The sequence below is a fragment of the Drosophila elegans genome, unplaced genomic scaffold, assembly GCF_018152505.1.
Source record: "Drosophila elegans isolate 14027-0461.03 unplaced genomic scaffold, ASM1815250v1 contig_149, whole genome shotgun sequence".
Taxonomy (NCBI): Eukaryota; Metazoa; Arthropoda; class Insecta; order Diptera; family Drosophilidae; genus Drosophila; species Drosophila elegans.
The window spans coordinates 2,627,672-2,648,297 of NW_024545513.1; the positions used below are offsets into that span (position 1 = coordinate 2,627,672).

At 40.2% G+C, this 20,626-nt stretch overlaps 4 protein-coding genes across 4 annotated transcripts in view; 3 read left to right on the forward strand and 1 right to left on the reverse strand.

Moving 5' to 3' along the window:
• Positions 1-1,827, forward strand: part of LOC108137294 — a 59,744-nt gene extending 57,917 nt beyond the window's left edge. Inside the window, exons 10-12 of the mRNA XM_017258915.2 lie at positions 258-441; positions 918-1,037; positions 1,108-1,827. Of these exons, the coding sequence (XP_017114404.1) occupies positions 258-441; positions 918-1,037; positions 1,108-1,294 (491 nt within the window). The 3' untranslated portion in view covers positions 1,295-1,827. The remainder of the gene's footprint in view (positions 1-257; positions 442-917; positions 1,038-1,107) is intronic.
• A 3,011-nt stretch (positions 1,828-4,838) lies between these two features.
• On the forward strand, positions 4,839-6,345 carry LOC108137316. The gene is made up of 2 exons (XM_017258942.2): positions 4,839-4,980; positions 5,052-6,345. The coding sequence occupies exons 1-2, from the start codon at positions 4,906-4,908 to the stop codon at positions 5,562-5,564; spliced, it is 588 nt and encodes a 195-aa protein (XP_017114431.1). The 5' UTR covers positions 4,839-4,905; the 3' UTR covers positions 5,565-6,345.
• Positions 6,346-6,875: 530 nt separating this feature from the next.
• LOC108137314 lies at positions 6,876-16,582 on the reverse strand. Its single transcript, XM_017258940.2, has 6 exons — positions 13,609-16,582; positions 12,303-12,750; positions 11,209-11,723; positions 8,388-8,749; positions 7,902-8,091; positions 6,876-7,279 (listed from the first exon to the last, which is right to left on the reverse strand). The coding sequence occupies exons 1-6, from the start codon at positions 16,511-16,513 to the stop codon at positions 7,116-7,118; spliced, it is 4,584 nt and encodes a 1,527-aa protein (XP_017114429.1). The 5' UTR covers positions 16,514-16,582; the 3' UTR covers positions 6,876-7,115.
• LOC108137315 lies at positions 9,024-11,079 on the forward strand. Its single transcript, XM_017258941.2, has 2 exons — positions 9,024-10,162; positions 10,458-11,079. The coding sequence occupies exons 1-2, from the start codon at positions 9,108-9,110 to the stop codon at positions 10,972-10,974; spliced, it is 1,572 nt and encodes a 523-aa protein (XP_017114430.1). The 5' UTR covers positions 9,024-9,107; the 3' UTR covers positions 10,975-11,079.
• Positions 16,583-20,626: the final 4,044 nt, after the last annotated feature.

Genomic DNA, 20,626 nt, shown 5'->3' on the forward strand with positions numbered 1-20,626 from the left:
CAAGTCAAATTCTAACAAAGCCAAAAAGCATTACAAAATTTTGGTTTTTTTTATCAAAATTATACATAATTTTGGTGGACATATAAAATGAATGAACTCAATGAACTCTTCACTAAATTTGTGTTCAGTACTTACACTTAAGTGTTTTATTAAATAATCAATTCAAATATTATGTTAATTAAGATTTATTTTTAAAAACGACTTTGTTTGCTTTAACTTAGTTTTCACCAACAACCAACGTTTTTTCCCATAAATAGATACAGCACTTTTCCGGCAGAACCTCACCCTCAACCTAAATGAGTCGCGCCAGGCCACCAAGCAGTTTGGCAGCCTGGATCTGCGGGGTCTCAGCAGCAACAAGGAGCTGAACATGAACCTTGGCCAGGGCTATGTCACCGCGGTGGACCTAATCGATGTGACCATTCCTCTGGAGCGCCAGGGGTAAGTTTTTTGAACTGTGAACACGCTCGTTTTAACTTAGGGGCTTTCATACTACATTATGCTATATTATTATTTGTCCTAAGAATACTTGTATGTTTGTTAGGTATTTCGGTAATGAAATATTTTTATTTTGTTTTGTTTTTAAATTAGTTCGTTACCACTATTTAATTTCTTGTTAATTTCGCAAATATATCAATAATAATACTATTACAGTTACAAATTGTATAACAAAAATGTAACCAAAATGATACCAAAAAAAGAGTTGGTGTATCTTATACCTTATTAACTAACTTATTTACTTATTATTATCACAACAACCTTGTACCTTACTTATTTAGTAGTCCTACTTAAATTTTGTAACTATTTTTCAAAACATCCGTAGTCGAAGGCCTCCTATGCTTTAGTTTCATAAACTATACAATCATTTATAACAAATAAATAAATATTCTATTCCTGGTTCTATTCTATCTTCTTAGTTGGTACCATGGCGCTATTACGCGAGTTGAGGCGGAGACCACGCTTCGTCCGCTGTCCGAGGGTTCCTTCCTGGTGCGCAACTGCGAGTCCACCAAGCAGGACTACTCGTTGTCCCTCAAGTAAGTGCAGTTGAGAATGATCATAATCATAATCATTATTATAAACGAATGAATGATCTTTCCCTTTTAGGGGCGCTAAGGGCTTCATGCATATGCGGATCCAGCGCAACGAGACCGGTCAGTACATCCTGGGCCAGTTCAGCCGTCCCTTCGAGACAGTGCCGGAGATGATCCGGCACTTCTGCCTCAACCGGCTGCCAGTGCGCGGTGCCGAGCACATGTGTCTGATCGAGCCGGTCATCGCCCAGCTGCTCTAAGAGGAACTTTGGGGAACTTTGGGGAACTGTGGGGAACGGGCAACGGGCAACGGGAGCGAACCAAACAGAATTACATATTAATAGCGTGTAGTGGACTTAGGAACCTATGTGAACATGTATGCACTAGTTATATTATGCGATAGTTGTAAAACGAAGATGGCAATTTTTTCATGTTTTTTTTTTGTCGGCCTCGAGTTTTGTATGTCGGTCTACTAGCAAACGAGCAAAAAAAAAAAAAAAAAAAAAAAAACACACCCACTCACTCTGACACACGAACTAGTTTAGCGTTTAAAGTATGTAGCACATTCAGACAATACCAGCAAATTACAAAACAACAAACGATATTTATATAGAAGGCATATATATACAAGCAAGACGATATATACATGTATGGATAACAAAAGCACTTGAGGACAGTTGCTAAAACGTAGTACACAAACGACCCGAGAATACGAATAGCGCTGAGCTAGTGCTAGAGCTAGAGCTAGAGCTAGAGCTAGAGCTAGAGCTAGAGCTAGAGCTAGAGCTAGAGCTAGAGCTAGAGCTAGAGCTAGAGCTAGAGCCAGAGCCAGAGCCAGAGCCAGAGCCAGAGCCAGAGCTAGAGCCTAGAGCCAGAGCCTAGAGCTAGAGCTAGAGCCAGAGCCAGAGCCAGAGCTAGAGCCAGAGCTAGAGCCAGAGCCAGAGCCAGAGCCAGAGCCAGAGCCAGAGCTAGAGCCAGAGCTAGAGCCAGAGCCAGAGCTAGAGCCAGAGCCAGAGCTAGAGCTAGAGCTAGAGCTAGAGCTAGAGCTAGAGCTAGAGCTAGAGCTAGAGCTAGAGCTAGAGCTAGAGCTAGAGCTAGAGCTAGAGCTAGAGCTAGAGCTAGAGCTAGAGCTAGAGCTAAAGCTAGATCTAGATCTAGAAAGGTATCCCAAAAAAAAAAAGAACAGAAAACAGATGCAGGAGCAGCGTTTTTTAGATGTGTTTACACCGAACAGAGCAGCAGAGTCGAAGCAACTATAGCGTTGGGCGCCATATTCCGTTTGGCAGTGAAACGAACGGTAGAAAACACACTGTGCACACACCACCCACATATAGCGATCGAAACTTATGCAACTTTCCGTAGCACACACACATACACTCGCCCACTTTCACCGCCCAGCATCGGCCTATCATTCAGATTTTTATTCCTACTTTAAAAAGTTGTTTTCTGTTTTTAATCCTTTTGGTAACAGTGCAAGAAAGCACAAAAAAGGCAGTGGCTGGCGGTGGCCAGTGGGCATCGCTTAGGGCACGTTTACACTAAGAAAAGTTTTAGCAAGCATCTCTAAAAATTTGTTGATTAATTTTATGTTACCAAAACAAAGAAAGCGAACAAAAAAAAGAATCTAAAATATGTATATCTATATATATATATATATAAATGAGAACTAACTTTAGCAAGGAGCGATGTCATTTTTTTTGTCTTAGCTGTAGGTCAGAGATACGCGAAGTAGAACGCTCAAAGCGCTTTTGGTTAAAGTATCGAATCGAATCGAATGGGATCGGATCGGATCGGATCGGATAGGGAGGGATGATTGGAGGAGGCAAGGATATAGCAACGCATATGAAATGTTGGTTTAAGTGTTAGTTTCTAATTGAGAGCAGACGAAGGGCAAAATATATATGTATATATATATATATATATATATATATATGCTAACAAATGATATATACTTACTATTTATATTTCTATATATACATCTATATATATACACGATATTAAAGAGCAGTCAATGGTTTTTTGGTTCCAGTTCCGAGAGAAGCAAGTGTCAGGCAGGATGCTAATTAACTAATTATTGTTTCTGGCAGTTTTCTGTTCCACCTTCGTACCGCCGAGCAATACAACTGATTTCCAGTATCTCCTCACCCAGAGTTATGTTTATATATGTGTGTGCCAAAGTATTATTCTAGTCAGATCAGAAGATGATATATGTGAATCTCCGTGCGAATATCTTATTTTCGATATGTTGATTGTTGCCTAATTTCTAATACTCAAGCAATCCGATGCAGTGCAATACGAATACGAATACGAATACGTTTAACTCGGTTATGTATCTATGATTTGACTAATTTAGCTCTAAGTTAACCCCCTGATTTGTCCATAGTTAAGCGAATCGGAAATCCGTTATCCATTTTGGCGAAAGCTGCGCCTATTTGTAAACGGCTTTTGTAAATATTCGGGAATATAAACACGTCAGACACGACAGATATGATGTAAACAAAACGATATAATTTTATTTGCAATACAATTTCTAAGCTAAGATTTCAACTTCAGTAAGATACCGCAAAAACCCACATACATAAGCGACATAAATAGCAATGTATTTTGAGGCTTCCGTAGCAGTAAAGAACCAAACAACCAACCAAACAAACAATTGAACAACCAAACTACCAATAAATCAACCAAAATTCCAAGATAATCGCATCACTCGGGCACCGTTTATACTTTGCAATCGAAGAGGTCATAGTGCAAACAGGCTGAGTGTCGATCGCTTCCGTTTTTTTGTGTATAAAAATGTACTTAGATCGGTGGATGCGGATGATGATCATGATAATGATAATGATAATGATGATGATAGTGACGATGAACCGGCTTACTCTAACCGAACCTTGTACTCCAACTAGAGGCGCTCTCTATTAACGGCACCCAAATATCTGATTAATTCAATTAGTACAGAGCGAATACGTAACAAGAAATTAACAAACTAAAACCGTAACAACAAACGAAATGTATTTAATAAAAATAAAGATGAAAATTTCCAAAAATAATGAGTGTTTTATTCTTAAGTTTTAAATCTTCAAAAAAAACTTTTGTGTATTGTCTATTATAACATTTCTTTAGAAATTCGGTAGAGCCCAATTAAGTTTTTGTTTTAGAAAGATTGTTGGCGGTAATTTAAAATAAAAACTCTCAAAATGAATGTTTTGTGCCGAATATAAAAGGCTATGTACCCTTTGTTAGATCCGATTTTATTACAAAATGTTTGATCACTTAATATTGGGTAACATATTAATGCTATTAAACAAGGCGCCAATTTCATGTTAGCCGAGACGTAAACCAAATCAACAACCAAAATAAAATAGGTGCGAGTCAACACTATATATCCCAGACAATAACCAAATTAACTATTGATAGTTACTGGATATGTTAATCTATTAACATCAAATTTGAAGTAATTATTTTAATAAATATTTAGTTTGTTATTCAAATAAAATAAGGATTGTATTAAAAATTCGCTAGATTACCTACTCATTTTGGCATATGTTTCAATAAAATCCGTTCAACCACTCCTGAGCCAATATGCGTGATGGAAAATCCCAGTTTAAAATTAAAAATTTAAATTTGCGCCCTTATAAAGATTCCTCAAAAACTTTCTCAAAAATTAATTTTGTAGAATTTATTTAACCCTTTTTAATTATTATGAAATTCTCTCAAAAAGTGCGAATACCTTATTTTATTTAGCGGGTGTTTTTTGTTGCGGCTTTTGTCCAACTAGTATAATTTAGAAAACAATAGTTGGTCACACTGGTGTTCAGTTTTCGTGAAAACCAAAAATTTTGAATTCCCTTAGTTTTTAAGCATTTGGCAAGGAATGAATTTAAGCGATTGCATAAATAACTATATATATTTAACGGGCACCGAGGACTACGCCCTTAATTTGACAAAGGTGAGTAAGTTTTTCAGATTTGCAGACGATTTTTGATGCATTTCGTTTGTTGTTTGCTGGTGTTTCGATAGCTATGCGAACGCTTTGCCTCGAAGGAGAAGCGCGTTTTGCTGATCACCAGTCGCCAGCAGGGAATTGCGAAGCGATATCCATGGAATTCGCCGAATCGCAGCAAGAATCTGACCATTTTGCAGCTGGATGTGGAGAGTATGCCGCATCGGATGCTGGAGCTGCAGGATAACACGGAGCCCTTCGGTCCCGATTTGATCGTCTTCGATTTGCAGTCCCTGGTCCTGGACGCCCTACTGCGTCCGGTGATGCAACAGTGCTCCACGGACAAAATGGTGCGGCACATTGCCAAATGTTCGGCTTCCTTTGTCAATTACCGCGAAATCCTGACCAATTTGGATCTGCAGAAGGCCGGCAAAGCCATTGATACCATTGTGGTTATGTCCCAGGAACCGTATCCCATGTCACCGGCCCAGTTTAAGCTGCTCATCGGCCTCTATTTCCACGGCAACGAGTGCCACACGAACTTTGCCAAACTTTCGGGCCGGATTCTGGTCTCACAGGGTTTCGCCTGACCGCAGGACGGGATTCTGAACCACCATTGTGCCTTCGACAGCTCCATTTTGGTGTCTCCAGCTCCGGCAACCCATAGTTTGCCCCCTGAAATGCTGCCAGTCTGATGATCTTTGTTTTTTTTACCAAAAAAAAAAAATTAATTAAATTTAAATTGATAAGTTAATTTATAACATGGATTTTGTTATATAGCTCAAGGCCAGGCGATTATTTATATTGGAAAGATATTGACTTACCTTTTCCAAAAGAAAAAAACCATGTAGAATTTGCTGTTAAACTAAAGAATATAAGAATATTTAAGTTAGCTATGCAAAAAAAAGCAGTTGTACTTACATCTTCATTTCCATTTGTATCTTAAACAAAACAAATACCCATACGAAACTTGTAAAGCTAAACCATAGTCCAATATTTAAGTTACTTATGAAAAAGCAAGCATTTGTAAGGTATTAAAAGGTATTTTTATACCTTACCAATAGGAAAATCCTTATGAATTTTGATATATAGCAACAGACGAAACAAATATTTAAGTTATTCCTTTAAAAACTAGCTGCTGCTTAATTTAAACATAATTTTAAGTGTCAAAACCAAACGCAGCTTAAAATCCATAATCAGTTTGTAATGAAACCATAGGGAATTTGTTTTTCAACCAGAGCAAAAATTATTTATGTAAAAACTAGCTGCTGTTTAATTTAAATATCATTTTCGATATCGAAAAGGAATATTATTCATGTAAAAACCATAATTAATGTATAATGAAAAAACTACTTTATTTGAAACTGCAAAGTGGGATTTTAAGTTTTTGGCAAATGTTCAGTTTAAATATTAATGCAAATATTTTGTTTTTGAAGCAGCATAATTTACACTTAAATAATAATCCAGAGAGATCCAAGAGTGAATAATCCATTTTAATTAGTAGTGAACAATTCCAATGTTAAAATAACAATAATTATAAGAAGTAAATCGAATTCGTTGCTAAAAGTTGATTCGATAAAATGTTTATGAGCTATTTATATAAACAAATTATAATTTGCTATATAACCAGATATAACAGTATTGAGGTCAAAATGTACTCTAGTTTATATGCTAATATAATACTACGATCGTGCGAATCTATCGACTGAACTTAAGGCATACTAACCGTTGAAAATAGTCCACTACATGGTATCCATGCAAAATGATAAACGAAAACAAAGCAATCGAATGCTCGATCAAATATTAGACTTTATTTTAAATACACTATTTATTCTAAGCAGGATTACAACTACCAAAAAAAAAGGATATAATATTTAGTTATAATACACATAAATACAACAATAATACGTTAAAATCTCAGTTAAAGTAATTTTCTGTAATAAAAAAAAAATTTTGAATACATAAAATGCAGATGTGAATAAGCTAATATTATTGGAGAATGTATTCCGGAAATGTGGCAAGTGATCTCCGGAACGCAAGCCGCCAAAGCGCGATAAAGGAACTAGAACTCTCTCACATGTAGCCCATCCCCCCGAATCCCTGCCGCTCCCGATTTATATTGAATATCCCAAGGCGGAGATTTAAATGTAGTCCAGCATACCGCTGATGATCTCGAAGGCATCGCGAGCCGTCGGCTCGATGGCGCTGCTGGGCAGCAGGTAGCCATGCACTCCATTGTCCGCCAGCTGGAGCGTGTAGCTGAAGGGTATTCCGATTTCATAAGCGGCAAAGGCATCCGCACAGCCTGCAAAATTCAAGGAAGACAAGGGATAAGTAGAAGCACAGGGTTTTTTGTTTAATTTTAGGTGTCTTAAAATCCTAAGTAGGCCTTTTGTTGCACCTTGGTCAAAATTGGACGTATAGCCATAAGAGTGAATGTTTTGTACAGCTGGCAATCTATTCTACCCATCCTCAATCGGTTTATAGAAACTTATCTTGTTTTGATGCAAAAACCGATTTTTAAAAATCGAATTTTTGAAATTTTTGTTTTATGGCCAATTTTCGCATTTTTGATAAGGGGGTACATCATCATTTTTAGCGAAAAATTGAAAAATTAAAAAATTTTTAACGGTGAATGCCATTTGATTGGAAATTTAGTGACGAATTCACCGATGTATGACACTCCATCCTTTGACTATTATTTCCAAAATTCTAAAGAGTTCTTTTATTGTAACTTGGCCAAAACTATCGTTGTTATCCTCGATCGATTTTAATAAATAATATTATGACCAATTATATTTTTAATTTTTATGATTTTTAGCGAACGTTACGATTTTTTTCCTGTGAACGCAATTCGATTGACAATTTTATGATTTCATAAGGAACGATTTTATTAATATTAATAACAGTTAAAACATAATACGCACCCGACCGCTGCTCAATCAGATCGTTGGATGCATCGACCTTGTATCGAGATTTACTGCCCTTCTTGCGCAATCCATCGGTGCCTACCATTGCCACGTCCAGAAAATCGTCCAACCTTTCGGAGTTAAAAGTGGAATTGGCCTTTACCGGATAGGAAATCACCTGGCCGTAGGCCTGCAGCGATATATATAGCTGAAAGAGTGATGAATATGACATGTTTGTTTTTATATATATAACATAAATAAATCGATCAGAAAAATTGTTTTGAAAAAAGACCAACAAGAAAATCCACAAATATTGCTACTTTAAAAAAAAGTTGTGCATGAAAAAAATATACAATTTTAAACTCGAAAAAAAACAGTTTTAATTTTGTTTTATGGAAGCATATAAAAATAATATTGGTGTTGAAATTAATTGGTTAGTCTAGATTTATATACATATATGTATTTTATATATATATGTTTTAGCATGTATTCTTCTAGACATACTTTGATCTGCGTTCGGTAGTCCATCAGAAATTCGGATACTGCCTTGGTTTCCGGTTCGGAAAACGGCGCTGGACCTGCGTAGAACTCGTTGCAGGGCGACTTGGAGCTGCCCCGCTTGCCCCAGTGGTAGAGCCAGTTCCTGTCCAGATCCACGCCGTGGCAGACCTTGTCCGGACCTCGTTTCTGCTGGAGCCACGTCATTGCCGAGTCGAGGAGGCCACTCGGTGGCGGTGCCTGGTGCTGCGATCGCGACTTCTTCCAAAAGCGATCGTACTCGTGGCTGTAGGCATATCCATCCGGATTTAGAACTGGCATTATATACCACGTGGTGTTCCTGATGAACTCCACATCCTCGTTGCTCTCTGTTGGATTTACACAGTATTTTAAGTATTATTTTCAAAGATTTGTTATAAAAATAATAACTTAAGGGGAAATCCCTACATATTCTGTATGTGGAAAATGGTGAGAAATATGTCTACCCAATAAGCTCGTGATCCAAAAAAAATAGACAATAATCAAACGGCTTTGGAATATGATGAAAATTTTGAGGTGTAATCATTTAAACATTGTTTTCAACTCCAAAGTTTTCCCATGGCCAGAATGTCAACTTTTGAGCTGATCCACGTAACCTGACCACCTCAACTCATATCATATTAGTTATCCCTTTGTCAGGTCGTCAGTCAACAGATTCGTAGCCCCAGAAATAAGAACTTTTTGGCGATGGAGAGGCGAAGGCCGCGCAAGTCATCGCGTCACTTCTTGCGTCCCAAGTCGAAGGCCTCGAACGAAGGAGGTCGCACTGCATCATCATCGTCGGTTAATCGCGAAGCTGTTCTGACCCATCGAGTGTCACCCACCATTACCTCACTTTTGGGTGGACGTTTAAACAGAGTTGCCCGCCTCACAAAAGCTCCACAAATCCTGCGGGTCACCGAAAATCCAAATGCCGAAGGTCCAGCCGGTGTACAGCCCCAAGATGAAAGAGATTCCGGTCAGTCGGAGGATTCGGAAGTGCCGCCGGGGATAGTGGTTAACTCCATGGCAGCCAGTCCCCGGGGATCGGCAGTGCACGGACATCTGATGGCATTCGCCGGTCCCCGGGATTCGGACAGTCCACGGATATCGGTGGAGGTGCCGGAGGTGTTCAGCACCTCGTCGCGAACCACCTCCACGGTGGGCAATTTGCGCTTTGGACCAGATGGACGGTGCTCCAGCTCCGGAGGAGGCATCAATTTCGGTAGCAATTCGTATTACGATAAGAATAGCTATGTCTACGACGAGGGTGAAGACGAGGACGATGATGAGGACCGAAATCGGATGGAAAGTCAGCAGAATGCCGGAGCCTGCCACTCCGCCTGGGCGCAGCTGCATCATAAGCCGGCGGCAGGACATGTGGGCAGGGACACCCTGGGCTTTGCCATCCACCTGGGCAGCGCCACCATGAGCCACGACCGTTGCGGTCCGGGCATTTCCTGCGACGACGACTGTGGTTACGGCACGGGCTGCGATGCCGGTTGCAGTGAGGTCCACGGCATTCCGCCGGGAAGCTTCATGTTGCCGCTGGTGCCGGGGGGTTCGAGATCGGGATCGGGATCGGGATCGAGATCGGGATCGGGACGTGCCAATGGCCCCTTTAACACTGCCCAACGCGGACCAGTGGGTCCACCACCTCCACCTGGTTTCTCGGGACAGCGCGGTTCCTCAGGCGTCAATTTCGGCAGCGATCAGCTGAACTTCTTCATTACCTTCCTACTAGAGGTACTCGGCGTGCTAGTGTGAGTAGCTATATTTTCGAAATTCATATTTCCTTATCTCAGTAACTGGTTATAAACGGTGCAGCAGTATTGCAACTTCTTTTAAATTTAGACCGTATTTAAATTAAATGTTTAAGATCGATTTTAATAATCCGAAAATAGTAAAATGGAATATTAAAAAAAAAGAATATTTTTATATTTCAAATTACTAAAAACTGCAATGGCTGAGAACGAATTAAGTATTTATGGATTTATTACGCTTTTTTTTTAACACTGAATGCAACCTTGAATAACGCCTAAAATCCTCTTCCCCCAGCTTTTTTGCCATTTGCACAATAACATTTTGGATAACTCTGGGCTACCATGTTGTCCAACTGCTCGTGGACCTGAAGAACGCCGAGCGCAACGTTCAGGTGGCAGTGGCGATTGTTTTTGGCTTGCTGTTCCTGGCATTTGCCATTTCGCAGGTGACCAACCGCACTGGATCCGGCTGCTATGGCCGAGATCGAGGGCGTTCCAGGGCCAAGGGTGGATGCCCCTTCTACAGGTCCACCAAGTCGCCGGCCAAGAGCAAGCCCAAGAGCTTGTTCAACAAGGCGAAGAGCAGTCCTCAGAGCAAACCCAAAAGCAAGAAGGCGACGAGCGATGGCGGTGGCTGTCGGCGAATGTGCGGAGCCAAACTGGAGTTGCACACGCATCGAAAACAACGCTACACCGACTGCGAGGGTCGGGCCATTTTCCTAAACGCTAGACGATACGCCATTCCCACGGAGATGAAACAGCCGCCCACTATTGTCCTTTGGCTGCGCGACGTGCTGGCCCGCATGATGTAATAACCACGCCAAAACAAAGCTACGAACTAACTTGAGAGACTGACTGTGGAAGGATCTATGATCTAAGGCTTTAAATTTCAGGTTCAATAAACTATTCAAAATGTTCAAGGCTGAATGGGCTTTCCTTAAGAGTTAAAATTAGAAAAAATAGTAGAATACAATTTCTTTCAATAAAATTCCTGATATTTACACAATCGAAATCTTTGGTAAATCAAAGCATTAAAGAACACTCACTGTTTGTCTTCATCAGTCGCAGCAGCTCGGCTATCATCCAGGTGGCTGTGGCGGGTCCGATCCAGGCCAATCCCTGGGCTCCGGCCTCGACAAACACGGCATTGGCCTGGCCCGACTTCCGTTTCCGTTTCGGTCGCTTAACCGTCTGCAGACCATCGCTGTTCGCCATCGCCGCAGATTGCTTCGACTCGATCTTCACCACAATCAGGGGACGTCCCTCGAAGGAGCGGCCAATGTGGATGAGCTCGACCAGCTGTGGATGGCGCATGCGCACCGTTTCCAGATACTTGACGATCTCATCGTGATTGTGGTACCGGTTCCAGGTTATCGGTGGCGGAACAGTGGGTCGCGGCTTCGAGGGTCGAGTTGTGTGCAGGTAATCCTCTTTGGTCAGCTCGTAGGCAATGGCCTTGCCCACATCAAAGATGAGCACTTCATGCGCGATGCCCTCGTAGTTCAGGGTGCCCTGGAAGTCCACCAGCATTTTGGGGGGCACCAGAACATCGGTGAGACCTCTGCAAAACAGAGGGAAATATGTTTGGGGTAAATAAAAAGACAGGATTGGAGAAAGTCGCAGCATTGTCGTACATGCGAAAAAACGTTAGTAACCTCAGCCTACAAAATGTAGTAGCTATTACAACACTTAAATAAGGTAAACATGCTTTACTGAATTAAGTTCTTGAAAATAATTTAGCTAGTTTCCATTTATTGACTTTTTTTGCTAATTGCTTTTGACACCACTAAATTTAGGAAACATTTCATAGAATGTCAATGATGTTTTATACACTGATAAGAAAATGGAACAGTATAAATAAATATCTTACTATTGAATTCAAAGCTTTATAGTTATTATTTAAGTTAAACAATATAAGAAATTGTATGTGCCAAATATTAAATATAAAAAAGTTTCCATTTGATTTAAGTGCAATTTATTCAAGTTAAAAGTAGTTTCAATATAAATTAAATTTTCAGACCTTTAAATAAATTTTAAAAATAGGCAATCAAAGCGAAACAATTTTTAAATTAAATAAACATTGTAAGGTTTTTTTTACCAGTGTATAGGCAAAGTCAATTTGAAAGGAATGAAAACCCACCTGAGACTGGGTCCCTTGAGCCAGTGCATCTTAACTCCATCGTCGCCCTTTTTGAACTCCTCCAGGGCGCGAACCTGCTCCTCATCCTGCGGCTTTAGACGCCAGATCTGGTACTTATCGTAGCTAATCCGGCGGGGAACCTCCGGCCTGGAGGTGGTGGTGCTAGTGGTGGTGCCCCTGGTGGTCATCCGGGTGGCCAGGGCCTGAAGCAGCGGATTACTGGTGGTTGTGGAGGCCATGGCATTGCCCGTGGAATTGACAATGTGGTGGGCCAGTATGCCAATCCAATTTTGCGGATTTCGCAATGGATCCACAATGGTCAGGATGGGCACTTGAGCCGCCGATGGGGTGTGGGTCGTGGTTGTGGTCGAGGTGGTCGACGTGGAGGTGGTGGAACGACGTCTGACCTTCCGTTTTGGCCTCGAATCGAACCAGCTGGAAAACCATTCTGCGGAGAAAAGTCACACATATTGGCTTTGGGTCTTTGGGTCTGACTTGTGTGGGTTTTTATCGTTGCGGTGCAGAAAGCGTGAAGGAAGACGAGAACCCGCACCGTTAGCTAATTCAGTGGGGTTCGCGTTCTTCTGGCTTTTCCCTTTTATCTTCCTGCTCATTCAGCCAATCTCCCCATTAAGTGAACCACTCAAATAAGAAGATATTTACAAAGTTCCCTTTTAATTGCATAGTAATTATAGAAAAGATGTTGTTGCAAATATTAATGAAATTTTAAATAGAGAAAATATATATGAGTAAAGTGTTAAGTCATTTCTTGATTTCGAAACTAATCAAGCATGAGGTCTTTAAAACAAAAAAAAAAATCAAAATTTGTAAGTCCATTAATTCATATTTGAATAATTTTGTGTATATAAAATATTTAGTAAAATCAATGCAAGTTAACTTTTTCATCTTAAATAATAGTCAAGTAAAAAGAATTTTACAAAGTTTTCTTTTAATTGCATAGTATTTAGTTGTTACAGCAAACAAAATGAATGATATTCTAACTACAAAAAACAATTATGAGTAAAGTGCTAAGTCATTTATTAATTTCGAAATTGTTATAAGTCCATTGTAAAAAACAAACAACAAATTTTCAAACCCAAGCCTATTTTTCCAATTGTTTATCAATTACAAAAATTTTTTAAAAATTTTTAATTTCTAAGTTAACTAACTAAAAAGCGCAATCGAAAAAAATGGGGTGCAATTAGATATGAAACACCTGGATTTACTAAGTTTTTTCAGCAGTCTAAAAATGTAAAGTTTTCAATGGTTTCCCCCTGAATTTAGTTCTCCTTTTTGTGGTACTCACTGTCATAGTCATCCTCGCCGTCCGCCTCCGTGGTGGTCTTGCCGAATCCAAACCAGGACTCCAGCCAGCCGGGTGGCTCCTTGGTGGGTGGTGGTACTGGTGCCACTGGCATCGTGGTAGTGGTGGTGGTGGTGCTGCCGATCTTCTTGGTGCGTCGCTGCAGGCCAAACCAGGAGCTAAACCAGCTGCCCAGCGAGGAGGAGTCATCAGTTGAATCCTCATCCCCATCCCCATCCCCATCCCCGTCCTCATCCTCGGCATAGGCCTCATTGCTGTGGGCACTGTGATAGAGGGTGTAACTGGGATACTTGGACACGGGCGGACTGGCCGGCTCCTTGTCATCCTCCTCCTCGTCGGCACTACCGAATCCCTCCATCAGTCGCGACATGGCCACTTGGACGGGATAGAAGATCATGCGAAAGAAGCCACCTATGCCGGAATCCTCATCATCGTCGTAATCCTCATCAGAATTCTCGGGCCGCCTTTTGATGCGTATCTTCTTCTTTTTGGCCACTGAATTCTTGGTGTCCTCCTCCTCACTGCTGGACATGGTGGATATCGTCGTGGTTTCCTCCTCAACCATGGCCCCAAAATCAGCGCCCTCCTCTGCGGAACTGCTATCCTCTTTGAGATCCGAGCTCTGAGCCTCTGTGCTGCCACTTTGAGTGGGTTCCTCTAGATCATCCTTATCCTTATCCTTTTCCTTTTCACCACCATCAAAATAGTAGTCATCATCATCGTTGTCCTCCTCTTCATCCTCGTAATCCCCATCGGACAGCAGTTCAAATACATCGAAACTTGGCAACTCTGGTCTTCCACGTTTGCGTTCCTTACTCTTGATTTTCTTTTTCTGATTGGTCGTGGCTGGTACTTTTATTTCATCTTGGCTATGATTTCTGTGGAGCAGATGAACGGCAATGGGTATGTGAGCCACTCCTCCTGAATTCTTCTCTTTCTTCTGAGTGGTTTCTGGTGGTGTTTGTTTGGTCTTTCGCTTTCTAGAACTTCCCTTCGGGAAGCGTCTTCTGGGCGTACTGACCCGTCGAGCGGCTACCACATTTTGGGATCCCTTTGATAATATGTTTTGCGACACCTTTGACACAGCTTTTGGTGATTCTTTTTTAGTCTTTTTTTGCGGCTCTTTGGCTCCTTTTTGCAATTCTTCTGGTTCATTTGCAATAAGTTTCTCAATAGATTTTTGTATTACATATTTTTGTGTTCCCAACTTTTTAGGGGTCTCCAAGGACCGACGATGTCTACTGTGCAAGGTTTTAGAGGCATCACTTTCTTTCTTCACATTTCTGAAATTCTCCAAAGAACGTTGTCGTTCTCTTATAAATTCTCCTTTATTGACTATTCTTTCAGATTCTTTTCTTGCCTTATTAAAAATACTTTTAAATATTCCCATTTTTGTAAGTGTCTTTAGAGAAGAGTGTCTTTTTGGATAAAGTGGTTCCATTAGTTCTCCTGACAAATCTTCTAGCTCACGGCGTCTTCTAAGATTTAGTTGTTCGACCATCTTAAGTGGCTGCTGTTCTTCCAGTGATTCTTCACTTTCTTTATTAGCTTTTCTTGAATTCTTCAAAGAGCGTCGTAGCTCTCCTCTAAATTCTCCGCTTCTCACTACTCTTTCAAATTCGTTTCCAGTCTTTAAAGCAGAGTATCTTCTTGGATGAGGTGGTTCCATTAGTTCTCCTGCCAAATCTTCCAGCGAACGGCGTCTTCTGAGATTGAGAGGCTCAACTGTCTCATGGCCGTCCTGTTCTTCCAGTGTTTCTTCACTTTCTTCCGTTGGCTCTTCACCATTTCGCAGTAGATGCTGACTGAAGACATTGGTGGTGGGCAAAGTGGCGTGTGGCATATGTGGTTTCTCCAATTGGGTATAAGCCGGCGGTGGTCGAGTGGTGCTGGTGGTGCTAGAGCTGCTGCCACTGGGTCTCTTACCCAAATAAATGGGCAATGGTCTCGGCTGATCTCTAGTGTGGTTCGCCCCATAACCCGGTCTCTTTTTAATCACTTTATTCTTGTTCTTTGGTCTCTTCTTGCGCTTCTTTCTTCTCGTATTTGGCCTTGGCGTGCTGGTGCTGGTGGTTTTGGTGGGTTTGGTGGTCAGCTTGAGCAGCTGATCGCTTACATGATCGATGGGTCCACTGGTGACCATCACAGGCGGTGGTCGATGACTTGGCTTGGGCAACTTGTTGCTGGGTTGGTGGATACTGAGTGGATTTTTGGGCTTCTTCAAACGTATGATCTGAGGTCTGGCGGTGGTTCCGACTTCCTGGTTTCCCGGGTTTACATTCAGGGTGGATATAACCGTTCCGGATTGGCAGTACTTCTCATATTGCCTTCGCAAACTCTCCAAATCCTCATCGTATTGCGCCTTGGTCACATAAATGGCTATGCCATTGCTATCGTTTCGACTTTGGGTGGTTGCTATTGGACCTGAACTTTGACCCCCGCCCACCTGACTAATGGCGTAGACAATGCCGGTGGTTGGGTGCGTGAAGTATATGGGAAATGTGGTGGTGGCATTGGGCTTCGGCTTCGGCTGCGGCTCCTTGATCTCCAGCAGTTCACTCTGCACATGAAACTGATCCGCCGACGGCTGACTATCCTCCACGGACTCAAAGACATATGGCTGCGATCCTGGCCGATCATGATGCTCCCCATCGAACAGCTGGAAGTCCAACTCGGGCGGTTCGAAGCGTATGGAGGTCTGGTGCTGATAGCGCGGCACAAATCTACGCTCTTGGACGCGACGCTGCAGAAGATGGCGACCCCAGTTCTGGGTGCGCAACAGGCTGTCGAACTCCTCGGCACTCGGATGATAGCCAAAGTCAATGGCCGCCACCAAGACCAGGACATCGATCACGATCAAAAGCAAAACGGGCAGCTCACTTCCCATGTCTTATTCTCACGCCACTACTCCGCGACGACTATGGTGCGACGACTATGATGCGGTTATGACTGTTTGGCTGCGCGGCTGGTTGGCAAATGAAACGAACCCCAAGTCGCCAGCAAAACGCAGCCAACGCAGCCAACACAGCCAACTCAGGCAACTCAGGTCGGTGACGGAGAAAGCCCCGTCGCACAGACAGACCCCCGCTTCGCCATCGCAGTTTTGGCCACTTGGCTTTTGGCCCGTAACGCTGCCGCCTGCTCCTCCCCCTTCGGAACATTAAAGCCGGGCCTTTTTGAGCCACTAACTTCTGGCCGCCGATCGTTGGTAACTTCCAACCACCAACTTATAGTACTTATAGTACTCTTCAACTGGCCTTGCGACAGTTATCGAGCCATGCCAAATTGCCGATCTAATCACCTATGCCGATGCTGGGTTGTGGGTTAATGGTTAAGAGCTGGAAAAATTATTACGAAGTCGGGAGTATCAAAAGGAAAATCTTTAGAAAATATGGTTACCTCTCTGGGAGATTCTTAGTCTTGATCTTATATGAGCTTGTCAATCTTTTTTAAAAATATTTTAAAATATTATACCTACACCCAGAAAAAAACCCTATAGTAAAATAATTAAAACATTTAAGGGCGGATTTTTATATTTGCCCCGTTTAGTGTTTATTATTAGCTTCACGACAATACACAAACAAATATTTATTTACTTTATCTGATTTCCCTAAACTTAACGTTCCTTGTTTAAAATAGTACACTGAAAATAATATTATGACAATTTCAAATAGGAATTTTATAAATGGTTTTTGATATACACAAGTAGTTATTTTAACTTCATATCAATATATGCTTTTTTTTCATAAGCCTTAGTAATAATTTATAAGAAATTAATATATTTATTTAAAGCAACAGATAATTGTTACCGATTTCGTTGTATGACTAAAGGGTATTTTAAGTTTTTCGTTGACATTTTAGAGAAAAGCGCTGTGCTTTTCTCTCAGTGTGCGACTGGGTGAGCTTGAGTGCTTCCCCAGTGATTCCGCTTTGTGGAGGCACGCATCCCAGCAGATCGGATGAGCCAGCATGTGGTGGCAATCTCGGCCAGGTCATTTGTATGTGGTATTTGTACTTGTAGTGTGTGGCTATGGCTGTGGCTGTGGCACTGGTGACCCACTTTGGCGACACTGCTTTTTGCCTTTCTGGAGGATCAGGCGCCGGAGGTGGGCCAACAGGTCGAACTTGTCCAGGGGCGATGGCTTTCGGAGAAGGAGGAGGAGGGACTCAGGCTCTAAAAGCAAACATTAAATTGCTGGCAATGACGAGAATTAATTTCGATGGCTCATCGCATTATCCAACAGAGTTTGGACTGGATTGGAATGAAATGGCTTGACAGGGCAATAAATTTAAGGAAAACTGCCATAAGTTTGTGGGAAAAAAACATTCACAATGGACCAAAATCAATGAGAAATAATTATTAACTGTATCTATAGAGTATGTTACTCAAATTTAAATAAAATTAAATCTGTTTTGCATTGAAAACACAAATTGAAAACAGTTAAAGAATTATCATATAATGTGTGACTATTTAATGTAAATGTTCCTTAAATAACATTATTTTTTTGGAATCTGACAATTTAAATTTCTACAAAATTGGTTATTAAATATAAATATTGTTGTAGTTCATCTGGAAATCATAGATTATGTTTTCGCTTTCGAATACTGTGACAATGGCGCAAAGTGACTTGATTTAGTCAGAGAGTGAGTAAAGAGATCGAGATTTCCGTTTCGGGTATGGTGACAATGTCTAAATCCACAGCCGACTCTTCAGATCTTTCACTTTCTACGCATTCTGCAATTAAATCTGAAATTTTTTTTTTATAATTTTCTGCCGACTTTATTTTTGACTTGTAGTTGTTGTTATTGTTGTTGGTGACTTTCCCCTGAGGGCGGTGACCCCGCCCTTAAAAATCAGGTATGTCTATCTGTCACTGGGTAATTACCAGCACTAAGACAATAATATTCTCTGGTTATTCGTACTTACTGGAGCGTCACTAAAAAACGTTTAAAGCTTCAAGCTACAAGCCAACGGCAATTGACAAAAACGCTTCGAAAACGCCTCAAGCGAAAAAAAGGGGGACTGTCCGTATGACTTTTAATAACAATAATCCACTGAAATAATATAAACAAAAGCCACTGTCGTAGGGGAAAGACAGACAAATAAAAGTAACATTTTTTAATTGCAAGTTTTCTTTTTACTCTGCGATCTAAACAGAAGCCAAGCATGTCAGCAGTTCCACAAAACATATCTAGATATAGAGACATTATTATATTATATATTGCAGAAGCAGAACTTCCTGTTTTAGATTATTTAAGAAGTTTAGTTTTGAAGTTTGCGCCACGCAGAAAGCGAAAGTCTACTGTACTTTGGTGGGCATTGACAATGAGAAAAACAACCTTATTATGTTTAAAATTCTTTTGTGATTTATTCTTGCAAATTTGTTCGTAACTATATCCTAAATAATGTTATCAAAGATAAATGCTTTCTTGACTACAAAAAAATGTCAAACGCAAAAATAGTTTCATAGGGATTGCGCTATAGTCCAACATAAAAAGAATAAATAGCTTCCTCATAAATTTGTTTTTTGAGGCCTCTAAAAATTTGGCACGCGATAGCGGAAAATTTTGACGTTTAAATTAAAAATAAATTAAGCTTTAAAAAAAAAAGAGTTCTAAAATACTAATGTATTTGCAGACCTATTTGAATGTTCAACCCTCAAACAATAGTCCAGCTTATATTGATACAAATATCGAGAAGTGAAAACTTTTTTGCAGCTCATTCTGAAAATAATTAAAATCCATTAGCTGGAGTTCGATGACATTTAAATGAAAACATTCCATATTTATCTTCCTAGCTAATACAATTTATTTGTTCTTTTTGATGTTTTTTTTGTTTCGTTAAAATTATAAGCTATCAAAGAGGGAAAAATTATCCATAAATTTGAATACTCTACACAATTAAATTTAAATTTATTTTCGATTATAAATCGATTTTAATAAATAATAAAACTACACAAATCCTATCGTAAATTTATATAATTCAGAATTATCCTTAAGAAAATATTCAAAAGTATAATTTAAATTTAAAAGACTTACAATTTCTTATGATGATTTATAAAATTCATTTTTGTTCGTAAGAAAATACATAAAAGTACGTGTTCCAATTTAAAACCTCTCATATTGCAAAACATGTTTATATTTAGTTAGAGTATTTTATATATAGACTTTCGATCCACGCACGTTTTGGCTAGAGAGTATTCGTCATTGGGTCGGCTGACCCAAAATGTGAATCTTTTTATAGTATTTCCACCCATCCATCCAACGAAAAAGCGAATCATGCCAAATCAGGGGACAATGTTCGATCTTGTGGGGTGGCTAGGAATATATCTATGGGCCTATGGACTCATGGGTGAGTGCTGTGCATCTGTTTTCAAGGCCAGGGACAGGGTCTCATATTCTTACTGGCGCTTTTCTGAGTTCTGAGGTCGCCGCCGTCTCCAATTGAGAGATCTGCTCAAATAGTTGGCGTGTGTTCCGCAATAGAATCCCATGGAAGGTGATCTACACTGGAAATACCTAATTCTGAATAAGAAATTACTTAAATTAAAGTTTTTAAATCGCTAAAAAAAAATTAAGCACAAAATTATCTGACACAATATAAAGCCTTATAAATAATAATTTTTGTATTAAGTTGAAATTGTTTCTTGTGTACATTTATTAATGGAATGCTATATTCTGTCACCGTCCTTGCCTTTTGCTTTTATTTATTTTATACAAATCAATAATAATAAAGCACAAAATAAACGGTCCGTTAACCCCAAATGGCGTTTATTTATTGATAATAAATTATTTTATTTTGTTATTGCATATCTGATACTTATCTTGGTTTTGTTTTAGTTGAGGCCTACCCCAGGGATTTATTGATAAGCATTTTTATAAAAGGCAAATTAAAAAATAATATCAGTAATAAAATTCTTTATAAGTTTTTAAACCAAGAGGCTGCTCTTTTATCTTCCCATTAGACTCCATCTATCGCCCAATTGGGGAAGCACTAAGT

What these genes read in the sequence shown, in the direction of transcription:
- LOC108137316 (XM_017258942.2), top strand. Translation starts at nt 4,906, where the DNA reads ATGAATTTAAGCGATTGCATAAATAACTATATATATTTAACGGGCACC. An exon ending in ACGCCCTTAATTTGACAAAG is followed by an intron (nt 4,981 to 5,051) that starts GTGAGTAAGTTT and finishes GTGTTTCGATAG; the next exon opens with CTATGCGAACGCTTTGCCTC.
- LOC108137314 (XM_017258940.2), bottom strand. Translation starts at nt 16,513, where the DNA reads ATGGGAAGTGAGCTGCCCGTTTTGCTTTTGATCGTGATCGATGTCCTG. An exon ending in CTCAAGGGACCCAGTCTCAG is followed by an intron (nt 11,724 to 12,302) that starts GTGGGTTTTCAT and finishes TCTGTTTTGCAG; the next exon opens with AGGTCTCACCGATGTTCTGG. An exon ending in ACTACCGAACGCAGATCAAA is followed by an intron (nt 8,092 to 8,387) that starts GTATGTCTAGAA and finishes TCACTCTTTCAG; the next exon opens with CTATATATATCGCTGCAGGC.
- LOC108137315 (XM_017258941.2), top strand. Translation starts at nt 9,108, where the DNA reads ATGGAGAGGCGAAGGCCGCGCAAGTCATCGCGTCACTTCTTGCGTCCC. An exon ending in GAGGTACTCGGCGTGCTAGT is followed by an intron (nt 10,163 to 10,457) that starts GTGAGTAGCTAT and finishes CTCTTCCCCCAG; the next exon opens with CTTTTTTGCCATTTGCACAA.